Source organism: Falco biarmicus, chromosome 1, assembly GCF_023638135.1.
Source record: "Falco biarmicus isolate bFalBia1 chromosome 1, bFalBia1.pri, whole genome shotgun sequence".
In the NCBI taxonomy this organism is placed as follows: Eukaryota; Metazoa; Chordata; class Aves; order Falconiformes; family Falconidae; genus Falco; species Falco biarmicus.
Genome location: NC_079288.1, coordinates 4,128,250 through 4,141,212, shown reverse-complemented (window position 1 = coordinate 4,141,212; position 12,963 = coordinate 4,128,250). Strand labels below are relative to the sequence as shown.

Genomic DNA, 12,963 nt, shown 5'->3' with positions numbered 1-12,963 from the left:
TTAAAATCCAAGAGCCTCTGTGCTTATAATTCTGAACTCTGTTTAAAATTCCTAGCATGACAATTTTAATCTTGAGATTTTGGTGCAATGGTTTACTCATGTGAATGAAAATGCTTTGTTTGTTAGTAATTTATACAGTAAATGAGAGGTTAAAATAATTAACAAGCCAGCAGCAAATTAGAATTTGAAATAAATTTTGATAGGATGCTAACAGTCATTATGGATCACTATGGAGAAATAAAATATACAGAAAATAGAACATAAAAAGCTTAGCCATAGTCGTCTTTGGAAGGCATGGAAACAAATGCTAATGTCACGGAGGACCACAAATTTCAAGGACTAGTTGCAAGAAAATTAACTTTGAAATGTTAATGACAACGTAGCAGTAAAGGATGGCACTGCAAGCAAACAGCATGAGTGATATACGCTGTGAATGGTTTTAGTGAACAAACCAGATAGAAAAACTGAACAGATTCCCCAAATTACAGAGGCATTGGTAACAGTGCCTTCTGTACCTGAGAGTTCCTGAGGGAGCTCTGATGCCACCTTCTTCTCTGCCACGTTGTTGCTATCAAGGGTTTCTGACTGACACCCCATTGCGTTCTTCCCTTCAGAGCAACTAGTCTCTCCTGCAGAAGGATTTGTGTTGTTGTCATCAGTGCTTGATGTCACAGAGTTACTTTTATCCCCAACGACTGTTGCCTCTATAGTAAAACGCACAACAAAACTTTAGGGATATTCTTTAGTATGTCTTGGGATGTCATGTGGCATCATCCATAGAAAGCAACTTCAGCAGCTTTGTTTGATAACGCTGAAAAACATCAAGCTTTTTGCTCTCCTGTTTCCCACCCCCCCTCTTTTTTGCTATGTGGTATTACTGTCTCAGAATCAAGAAACTAATTCTGATGAGGAAAACAATGTTAAAAATGATGCAATATTGCTTACTACAAACATGTTGATCACAGCCTGTAAGTGCCACCTGTACTTCAAGCCAAGGTATCTACAAGCTAGCTGTATTTAGCTTGAAAAGTAGGAAAAATTGGTGAAATTACTTAACAAGAAAAACAATTACAATATACAATCACAAAGGAACTGATAAATATTACCTATTACTTCAAAAATAACTTAAGAGGATCATAAAAAAACCCCAAACCCTCACATCAACACTTACATGTGAATAACTTAAAGATTTACTTCACTTAAATGAAGTTGTTAAAGAACAGTCAGTTTCTTTACCTTCTGTTTTTACTTTTTCTGCGTCTTGCTCGGTGGGTGTTTCATCAATTTTATCTTGGTCTCCAGATTCTTCCTTGCCTCTCTCAGCATCTGTCTGGTCATTATCAACATCACTTTTGGCCTTTTCTGCGTCATCATCTGCTGTGTTTTTATCTTCCACTATTTCTCCTTTTCTTGCTCTGATAATGTCCAAAATTTCATCTACAATAGAACGTATGTTGTCATCAATAAACAAACCACCACCCACAGAGCTGAAATAACATGACAAATACTGCTTCTTTTCAAAGAGATAAAAGATAACATCCAAATTCTAAGTGGGGAAAAAGTGGTAAGGAGAAACAATTCCAAAGATTTAATTATTGATTTCTCAGAGTTATGCATTTATATAGTGATGACTTCAACCCATTTTTAAACTTGAGTATCTAGTGTTCCTGTCTTCCCTAGAACCAAAGTTCAAACCTTCACAGATTGATATTCCTATTTATTGCTCCAAGGTACATAAAGTTGGTGGGGAACTGAAATGGAGATAAGCACTCTTCCACGCTTTCCATAATAGTGCAGCCAATACTGGAGCTCTAGTATTTTTGCTATTCCAACTCCCAGTAGACTGTAAAATGTTTTTAAATATAAATAAATATATAAAAAGATAGTACATCAAGAAGCATTTAACAGTTCATACAGCTCCACTTCAACACCTGGAACAATCACGATCTGGGACACCCTAAGCATATCAAGAATCCACATCATTCAGGACATCCTGAAATACACGATACATAGCCCTGCCAGAAGTCAGTACGCCACAGCCATGCTGGTACACCTGCATGACGCTGCCCCACCAACTTCTATAAACTTCTTATAATAAAATAAATATAAAGCAGCACTTGATTTGAAGTGCAATATGTATTCCCATTAAACAAAAATATTCTTACCATTTGCTGCAGAAAGGAAAGACTTGTTGTTGCCCCTTGCTTTATTAGTAAGGTCTTCTGTCACATCCATATGCCGATGAATTTCTTCGCGCATTTCTTCCAGAGTTTTGCATAGGTCAGCTTCCCAGTAATCTTTGTCGAGGCATTCAATTAACTCTGCCAGCTGTATCTTTGTGCTATAGTACCAGATTTTCTTATCCTTCTCACTTTCTGAATCTTCCTCTCTGTAAAAGTATTTAAACAGTATTAATTTTAAAATACCTGGAAAAATGACAAAAATTAGTATCAGCCTACTTTTTGCAGAAAGCTATTGAATGACAACACCCGAGTGTCAGTAAACAAGCCACACGAGGACACTCAGAGGCACCCAGCTTAGTACCCAAATCACTTCTTTCTCATTCCCTCCCTTCGTTCATCCCCTCAGAAGTTTGCATGACAGCTTCCTCAGGAAAGCTTTTGAAGAGTCTCCTTAAAACTGGTTTGTCCAACCTGGCAACAAGGTCTACTCTCATTATATTTAATTCTACTGCAACCACTAATCTACTACTAAGTCTCAAACAATTTGCAATGTAAGAAGGGATGGCTCCAGAATCCATAAAGGGTTTCTGACTGCATATTCAGGCAAAAGCCAAGGTAGGAAATTCAACATGTAGAATGTCACATAACATATCTTATATTAACATTTCTAAGGCATTAGCCTGTGAGAGCACCAGTAAGGGGACAAAAGAACCATAATACGATCCTCTGTAGAGATCAAGAGATTTCCACACTTTTTTATCTGGGGTACTCCACAAAACTACAAACCTAGACAAAACTACTGGAGGACCACAGTGTCAAAAGCATCTCAACAGGGCCACCAGACCCAAGCGAGCTCCCTAACTATCTCGGGCAAGGGGCTCTCCCAGAGAGCTGGAGAGCTTAAGGAGGATGTGCCAAGCAGTCCTGCAGAAGGCTGCTCCATTTCAGCTTGGCTTGTTCGGTCCTGTTCAGCAGCAGCAGCCAGATCCAGGCCGGCTGCGGGCAGGACCACTCATTTCTGCGACACACCCCAGCACTCCCAATACCGTGAACACTGTATGGGGTGACACAATGATTTATCAGCCTGGCCTTCATGGGTGGAAGAGAAGCTAAACTACTGCTGCACTTGCGCTGCCTGTGAAAGCATTACATACCGATGGGTCACTAATAATCCTAAACCAAACTCAACAGGAATGGAAAGCTGACTGTAGTTTGAAAGATCTACCCTGGTAATGTTTGTTGTGCGCTCCTCTCTACTGCCTGCCTCCATGTGGTTTATATATTCAAAACCAAAATATTTATATATTTTGTTTATACATTCAAAAGTAAAAAGTAGCCTCAGGTATTCAGAAAGCCCAACAACTGTGAGGCAACTCGACCCTTGTCTCTTTTCCACTCTGTTGTTATGAAATGACTGTTGTACTTGCAACTCAAGCAGAATACAACTACAATAAAGTGGTTATGAAGTTAATAGTGGCAATATTAATCAAATTCAACTACTAACTTGTCACAACCATTACTACAGAACAGACTTCTGGTTTTGATAATAAAGCCTGGTGCACTGCAAAGAAATAGTATCATTTCTCTCCAAGGTCTTTGCTCATGAAAAGCAACTAATTCTACTTTAACCATTTACTTATCTAGGCTACCAGGAACTTTCCACTAGTTTTAACAGGTTAGTATGGTTAAATTGACATTTTCTCAGAAAACAACAAATTTCAGTAAGACTGCTCACATACTACACATGAAAAAGTAACAGCTGAACATGGACAATCATTCGATTCTATGGATTACTCTGCGCATGTAGACTCCCACGTTACAGAAAATGTATTGTTTAAACCATGTTTCCTGTAAACCAAGAAAGTTATTTACCAACAGGAATGGCAGCATCTTTAGTCTTCTTTGTGAACAACAGCCACAGAAAAGGAAGATAAACACCCCAAAACTAAGATGGAGATGAAAATGCAACAATACAGCTTCATACAGCAAGAGGAAAGAAAAGGATGAAACAAAATGCTTAACTAAAAAGGACAGGGAAAGTATGCCTTCTGAGTTTTCCCTGGCAAATGTCCAATGGAAGTGGCAAGAGCCAGACACTGGCAGAGCAGCAATTGTAAGGCTGCCCTGCTCCTTACAAACATGACTGCAGAATATAATGCTGTCACTAAGTTTATACTTTAATTATTTCTTAACTCCCCAAAAAGTGAAATTTAATTTTTCGTTTTGAACCCCTACATCATTACATGATTTTTTGCTAGATAGATATGCTATTTATACGTCTTCTTATATTACCTAGATATGCAACAACAGGAATGCTTTATATAGTCTCATCGTTCCATGAAGTAAGACTGCGCCAGCATGCCTTTGCCAGGCAAGCAGCTCAAGCACAGAGGCTTGTACATCTTGCTTAAATTTTGACGGTGATCGTCCAGGTGTTTTCTTCTTTTTCTACTTTCTCCTCCCATTTAGCAAATCTGAAACTGCTACAGCTGTGCTAATGCATCCAGGATGTGTATGTACATCAACTGAAAATCCCAAGAAGCGTCTGCCTGTTCCCTTCCCACCAGTTCTTTCTATTCTAGTGTTGCAAGATTCCACTGGACTGAAAAGCAATTAGCTGTTATCTTCAATTTCCCCTTATAACTCAAGAAAAAGCCTTCAGTACAGTTCAGGTATGCTATATTACAGGCCAATAAAACCAAGAGGCACTCCACAAAGATTCAAGACACTGGACTACAAAGACAGTACTCTGCAGAAGGCACCTAGAGCTAATCTTTCCATGTACGATTTGAGTCCTACCCATTAAAGAACTGCTCGGATGATATTCTGGAAACAGATGAGGTTATCCAAGAGTATTTTATTTCCCTTCCACTCAATTATGTAGAGTTTCGAGCATAGAATTCCTCTTGAATTCAAGGCTATCACAACTTTGGTAACAGAATTTCAGGAATTAAAGAGTTTTCTCTTGACAAAGGCACAGATGGAAAATGAAGTGGCAGGAGCCTGCTATTATGTATGCTTACATGAAACTCATCTTCAGTCAAACTGCTTTTCAAGATTCAGGTGTATGCCACTGGAAGCCTAGAAGAGGTCATTACCAGCTCACCAACAGTCAAAGAACTACAGCAGAAATTGTTCTAGGCAGTCCATTTTGGCAAAGTTACTTAAGATTTAAATTAACAATTAAAAATTAAAGCTAACTTTCCCTGAACACCTTCTTGCATTGGCTAAAGGAGCACTACTTCTACCCTTTGAAGGAATCAGAGGGGCTATCATAAAAGAGGATAGGAAGATGCAAGTCTACACAAGGATTGATTCCCATTGTTTTTCTCTGATAAGCTGGCCAGATTTGCCAGCGCGGTGCTGGACAGGTCTAGCCTCCAGGGGACCGGCTTGAGTCACATACATTAAGTGAGGCCAAGCAAGGGAGAAAATCACATGAGTATTTCCTACCTCTTTCAGTCGCCTTTGCTGCCAGGAACTATTCACTGGCAGGCTTTAGAGGCAAGTTTTATGACTGATAAAATGACAACACAGAAGATGCTAAAAACTTTCAGATAAAGTAATAATGAAGTAGATATACCCCTTCCTAAATTCCGTGGCGCGATAAAATTAGAAACTGAAAACGTCAGTACATTTTTAATCTATTCAAATGAAGATCCAAAACCTTTTTAAGTACAGAAAATAGAGGAGGACCCAACTAAGAACACAAACAGCATGACAAATCTCGCAGAAAAAAAGCTGAAACTGTTTTTGACTATTGAGGAAGATACATACAACTCAGGAATAACATTGTTTTATTTCTGCTATGAAAATGAAAACCAAACAATGTTTCATTATCTCCTTTCATAGATGTTTGACAAATCCAAAGCATCTCAGTATTTCTACGAAGATAACTTGTTAAAACAGTGCAGCCGTTTACTAGGAGAATACAAGCCGAAGTCCTAACTTTTCTGACTTGTTAACTTGCAGAAATAACCTTCACAAGCAAAACAAATGCAATTAACTCAGACACATCATCCTAAATTTGTTAACAGCTTGAAACAAACCCTCAGGAATTACTTCTCTCTTGCTTTTTTTTTTTTTTTTTTTTAAATCTTGTTGATATTTGCTCATGGGGATGTACAAGAGAAGACCTCCACAGTGTCCACTTCTCCATCTTTGTAAAACAGAAGAGGTGGAAAAGCAGCAAAACCACAATGGTGGTTTTAAATGAGGCTTATTATCCAAAGCCAGTGAGAAGCATGGAAATAGAAGTATCAGTAAGCAAAGAGTCTACAAAAACCTTTAGAAGATGCTAAAACCAGTGGTATGATGCATTTGTAACATTTATAAGGGGAAAGGGGAGAAGAAAGGAGGAGAAGTAAAAAGCCCTAAAAACTCCTTTGAAAAACAAACAAAAAAAAACCTGCAAGAATTTAGGATTTCAGTTCTCTAATCCCCCTGGGCAAGGTTTCAAATCGGTGCTTGTGCAGATTATTTTTAGATATATTAGTTTCCTCTGATATATCTGATCACATGGCATTGGTGAATACATTCTGTTCATTTTAATAAAGTTGATATGATAATATCATTTCATGAATCTCAGTTTTTAGCATTTGGCAGTTATCCTTTAAGTTATCCAAGATATCAGGTGTGTTTTAATCTTGTTCAGTATATATGCGAAATGGTTGGTTTTGCAATACAGCATGCTTACTGAATCTAAAGGACATTAAAACCTGTAAGTACAGAGTTTAATATTTATGTGAATTATTAAAGTTGTATTTCCCTGGAATTTACTTATGTAGTACATACTTTCCCCCCTATGAAGTGGCTTTAGCATAAAGTTTTAAGGCACATTATGACATAGTTAAACTTATGCAAAGTTCTGTGAAAAGTCTAGCGGAACTGGTTGATTCTGTACATCCCACGCTGCACCGTTACGGAGTACTGCTGCTGCACATCCACCCGAACAACCGTCTATCTGTTTTTTCTTCCGATTCCATCAGGAGGATTTGAAAAATATTTTAATCTAAACCACATACTTCAGAAGAGACTTGTTTTGGAAGCACACGCTGGTACATTTACACTGGCAGAAGGTATGATATCTAACGGCAACAGGAAGGATAGGGACTAGCAGAGAAAGAATCTTTCAACCTAATGATCCACATAAGAATATGAAAGAAAGTCGGGAAACAATAGAGGAACTGCTTTTCTTCTTGTCTTTAAATGTAAAAATACTTTTCTATTTACATTCTGAAATATTTTAATCACTCACAAAAAAAAGTCAGTGAAATGGAAAACCTAATAAAATTTTTTCTTTTGCTATATTGTTTACAGTTTTGATTTGAAACGGAATACTGATGTATTTTTTCTTTAAAGAAATCGCAATTAAGATACAAAACTCACATTCATAAATCAAGTTTTATGAATGAAACGATTTGCTGACAGTTGTTTAAAAAAATAATCAATACATTTAACCTTTGAAGATGTATTTTCTAGTGTAGTTAACACATCACTACTGAGGTGCTAGAAAGAACTGTCACACACGTGGATTTCAAAGGATCAAGAAGCGCCTGTTTTAGTTTAAAACATGTTGAAGTACTGCCTGTATCAAAACCTTCTGAACATCAAATATTCCACTTTCACTGGTGAAAAAACCCCCACATTGTTCCATAGATAAAGTTTAGTCAAAACTGCCTGCATATTAGCCTATTTATCTTAAAAATCACCTCCTGAGTGAGTGACTCAGGATTTTTTAATGTTAATTCCCACACCTCTAATGGCAAGCAGAATATAATCGTTCTGCCAGTACAGGATAGCAGCGAGACAAACAGATCTTTAGAACAACCTTTTCCTCAAGAGTTTGAAAGGAAAGATATGAAAACCATGCACAGAGAAGACTATCTGTAAGCTATTAAAGCACAGGTAATTACAGCAAAAAGAGTATCAATTACATTTCCTTCACAACCAAGCTTTTTGTGGAAAATCAAAATTTCAACACGTTTTCTGGAAATGGAAGGTAGAAAATTATGTATAAGGCTATGGAAGAATTAGGCTATCAACAGCTTTGGGCTGACCATCACAACCTGCTGAACCGTCTAAATGATATACCACATACTGTAGAGCATGTGATTGAGTATAAACAGAGTATATTTAAAAAAAACAAAAAAAGACGTAAGAGTATCAAAGACTCCCTGCATCTTTTAAAAAGTTACTTGACACTACTGTGGTATTCATAACCCAGAGAAACTAAAAATCAAACATGGACACTTTTCACAAGTGTGAAAGAACACAGGAAACTGACAGCAACGATAATTAATACTTAAGAGCATCAGCTAATAATACATTAGAGAAAGTGCACTGTATTTTAAAAGACTAAGAAGTCCTTAGAAGTGTCTTGTCCACAAGATGTAACAACATCAACAGTCCTCACAGTCCTTTTTAAAGACACTGGCTAATGTCTTAACATTCACTGTAATCTCTTTGCATGAAATTCTGTTAAGGCACCCAGCTGCGGCTTATTTTCTCCACAATACTAAATGGAAAATTGTGTTTCAAGAAATCGAGTAAAATGTCTTTATTTTTCCTGAATTGACAATAGCATTGATTTCACCTAAATACTATTTCTCCTCCATCATAGGACAATTACATAAGAATAGTGTTTTATAAGAAAAAACAGTCTTTAGCTATTTTCCTGTGAAAAACTTAGAAGCATTTTTGTAATTTCAGATTCAACTTCTCAGTAGAAAACCAGGTCACAATGCCCCACGAACAAGGGTTTGATTATTATTAATGTTTTGAGATACGTTAGTATCTCAAGACAAACCAGTAACAGGAAATTGTGTTAAACATACAAAGTAGATCGCTTGAAGACAGGCATTCCTTGCTATTTTGACTTTGTTTACACCTACAGAAGTGTTCGCATACATTTTTTGCATTTCTAATTAACAGATATGATAAACACCTCTGAATGCCTCAGAAAGCGTTAGCTTGAAAGGCAGACCATCAAACCAGTACCAGTATCTAACAGCCAAATACTAAGCAGGTGATAGTACACCAAAACTAGTGTCCTATATACCACGTCACAAAGAGTTAAAACTACTTTTCAGTAACTTTCATAAGAAAGTGGAGAGTTCTCATTAAAATTCACTCTATTCCTCACACTCATGTGTTTTACGCACGATAATATTAAAGCAGAGGCCCTGGTTTTTTCCCCTTTCTATATACAAATTACATTTATTTTGGAGAAAATTGATGGATTCGATACTTGGTCTTTAAAAATCTACTTACCAAACAGCAAGCAATTGTCTTATCTAAAGAAAGAACAATTGTAAGACTGCAGCAGCAACTTACAGGATATATTTAAAATACATTCAATACTGTATCATTGTTCAGAAAAAACTAAATTATTAGTTTACTCACATAATGATTCTTCTGTTCAGGAACCAGTATTTTCGTCTATGCCTGTCATATCCAATAGGTTCATGTCGAATGTATGGTTTATTTTTTTGGATTTCAGCAACACAGTCAGTTACTCCAGGCACCTTATGTGCTACACAGACCTCACACTGCCATTCATCTTCTGGTACCTCTTCAAGAGGTGGTTTCACACACTCCAAATGGTACACAGCTGAACACGTTTCACAGCAAAGCAAATCCCCAAGTTTGTGACACACCCTACAATGATCATCATACTGAATAACACCTTCTGACATTAACTCTTCACGTGCAATGTTTGTTGTAAGAAACTGATCCACTAAGAACTGCAGAACTTTGATTTTATTCTCTACTGGTCCATAAGGATAGTCCTCAGTCTCTTGGTAAGGAAGAACATGATGGTATTCCTTGTCACTCTCACAATATACCCGCAGAACCTCTGGCCACGTCATTCCATCTATGAAATACAAAGTGGAATTAACGCTATCTTTGAGGTCAGCAGGTCCAAAGGTAGTATTTGAAGTGTCTTCTTCACGTAAAACTGCTTTTAAAAGCACTATATGCATCTCTGCCATAAGTGTGCACTGCTCTTGACTTACCAGAGCGGCACAGAAGTCCTCAAAACGAAAAGGAGAGAGGCGTAAAACAGTGCCAAAGTTCCTTAGTACCTCATAGATGGCAATAACATTCATTATATGCTCACTAGGCACCATCAAGTCCTCTGAGGATTTAGGAAACTCCAAGGGTGGGATATCTTTTTCTTCCAATATTGGAGAACGAGGACGATGCACTCTTTGTCTTCTCCTACCTGGAATAAAAAACAACAATAAGAATTTTGCCATTCACAGGTCAACATGATTAAACATCACCAACGACTGCGTCAACCTGTCTAAACTATTGCATATCAAGGATTCACATCTTCACAGTTACATAATGTGATAATTCAGCTAATAAACTTGAATTAACAGTATGAAAATGAAATACACAAGACCTGTGAAGTTTTCCTTTACACACTCAGAGCAGTTGCATTTCCCATATAACATACATCTACTGGATCTTCAAAATGACGTCCAGAATTTTAATTGTTTAGATTATTTAAAGACATTTCGCTCAGCCAAAATATGAATTCAGATTTTTTTTCTCATATTTATCCAGCATTACTAGTTTTGTTGTCCCATCTTGGAATTTTAACTTTAAACTTGAAGCATCAAGCTTCAAACAACAGCTATCTTGTTTTTTTATTAAAATATTGCAAGCTATTCTCCTATCCAGCCATAGTATAGAGGAAAGATCATTTCATCTCAGGACATCAATTTCAACCAAATTAAAATACTAAAGAGAACCTAAATTACTTTGTCCACTGCTTTCTAACTAGACTATTTCTCCTGGATACCTCCAAGCCAGAAACAAAAGTTAAAAGCCACATCTAACGAAAATGTTTGAGGAACTCTCTACTTTTTAAAACAAACAAAAAAACCCCAACCCACTCTCATGCTTCAATAAAACAGGACAGCAACTGACAGAATGAGAAGACAGTAGAATTATGGAAGAACAAAGCCTAACACAAAAAGCTAATCTGAAGAGCTGTTTCACTACCTAAACAATGACACTGAGCATAATTAATTCAGTCTCAGATGCTAATTCAGATGAGACGCTACACTTTCTTCCCTTTAATTCCACTATCCTTGATGCCAAGCAGAAGGAAAAAACAAATGGAAGTTTCTGTACATGACATTGCAAGACAGATGAAATATTTCAATCTTCTATCAAAGCAATGAAAAAGTATCTAGCTACATGCAACTATTTTGCAGCTATTTGTTGAAGTATTAGGATGCACTCATTAAACCTACTTTCCTTTAAAAAAAAACAAAAACCAAAACAACAAGTTCAGACAATTTCATAAACTAATCATAAAACCATCACCTTGGTTTAAAACCAAGAACAGAGATGAAAACTGTTTTTAAGTCCTCTGGTAAGCATACTAAGATTCTGGTCAACAACTAGCTTTCATAATTATCAATTCTACACACAGGAGTGGTTGGCAGGATTCACAGAGAAAATCCAAAGGAAAATGAAACTGTCCACAACAGCAATTCCATATGCAGACTTTAATAAGAAGCAACCTATACTATGTATTTGTGATCTGACACTGAAGAGCGATACAATCAGTACTCTGGAATTTTAAACTTCATATTAATAATTTCGTGATCAAATTCCGTGAATAACAGCTTTCCCCAAAAACTCATTTAAGAAAATTAAGAGATAAAGTTCCAGTCATCTTGGATGTTACAATTAAGAGGAAATGGTCCTCTGTTGCTACTCCCATGCTACTCCCTCCAATAATCCCATAAATACAGGAAATAAGTCTAATGGGAAGTGGGGGGAAAAACCAAACCCAAACCTGCCAAGGCAAGCAGATACCCAAAGACAGATCCTGCTGAATCTGAAAACGCCATCATTAAAACTTTAATGCACTGAAATGGGGGTGGGGGAGTTACCAAAAAGAAAAGCTACCTTTAAGAAACATCTCAATGCATAATAGAGTTTGCCAAATGGTTCCAGAAGAAAAATAAATCAATCATTGAGCTAGTACAGCAAGATGACACCAGATACATCGCTCCCTCTCAAACTTTAAAGAATGAAATCTCATGCAACAAATTAAGACACTCTGAAACAATATAGAAGATGAACTGCCAGATGTTTCCATTACAGAAGTAACGGGTCAACATCATCCGAGTATAAAAATAAATTTCCAAGTTTAGTTAAGTTTGAGTTCTGACTGTGGAAAATGAAGGAATGCTTGTGTGACTCCCTTCCAATATGCTTCTGCACAAATCAGTGGAAAATGTTTAATCATGGCAAACACACAAAAACACAGGAGCTTCAGAGCCAGGCACAAAGCAAGCATTCTTACTGCAAGAAACTTCTAGATCAAACTCCATGATCCATAACCATAGAACGGGTTGGGTTGGAAGGGACCTTAAAGATCATCTAGCTCCAAACCCCCTGTCATGAGCAGGGAATTCATATATAATCACATATGTATAAACCAGAGTTGGCTTTAACTAAAAGACCCCAAAACAAAAAACATACACGCTCACATCCACAGATTAAACTACTTTAGGGTCCTGAAGCTTCCTTCAATATTGCAGGATGGTGCAGGACCAGTCCTAGGAAGTAGTCATGCAAGACAACGATGCAGAATAAATATTCTGAAATCACTAACAGTCTTCACAGAGTCCAAATACCACAGAAGCTGGTGGAGCTATAAACTAAGATTCTTTTCAGTGTTTGTACCTGCAGCCAGTAAAGCCATATGAGAAACAGATCTTCAAGAAAGAAAGCAGCAAGAATGATAACC

General features: G+C 37.1%; 1 protein-coding gene across 15 annotated transcripts in view; it reads right to left on the bottom strand.

Annotated features, from left to right (window-relative positions):
- BPTF (bromodomain PHD finger transcription factor) overlaps positions 1–12,963 on the bottom strand; it is a 56,668-nt gene that overhangs the window by 33,140 nt on the left and 10,565 nt on the right. For 12 of the 15 annotated variants that reach the window (XM_056326808.1, XM_056326812.1, XM_056326804.1 and 9 more), the window contains exons 2-5: positions 9,588–10,410; positions 2,166–2,389; positions 1,237–1,437; positions 516–704 (exon numbers count right to left, since the gene is read on the bottom strand). In XM_056326808.1, coding sequence (XP_056182783.1) covers positions 516–704; positions 1,237–1,437; positions 2,166–2,389; positions 9,588–10,410 — 1,437 coding nt within the window. Of the gene's footprint in view, positions 1–515; positions 705–1,236; positions 1,438–2,165; positions 2,390–9,587; positions 10,411–12,963 lie in introns of those variants that run through there. The other 3 variants (XM_056326818.1, XM_056326806.1, XM_056326810.1) reach the window with 3 other exon arrangements.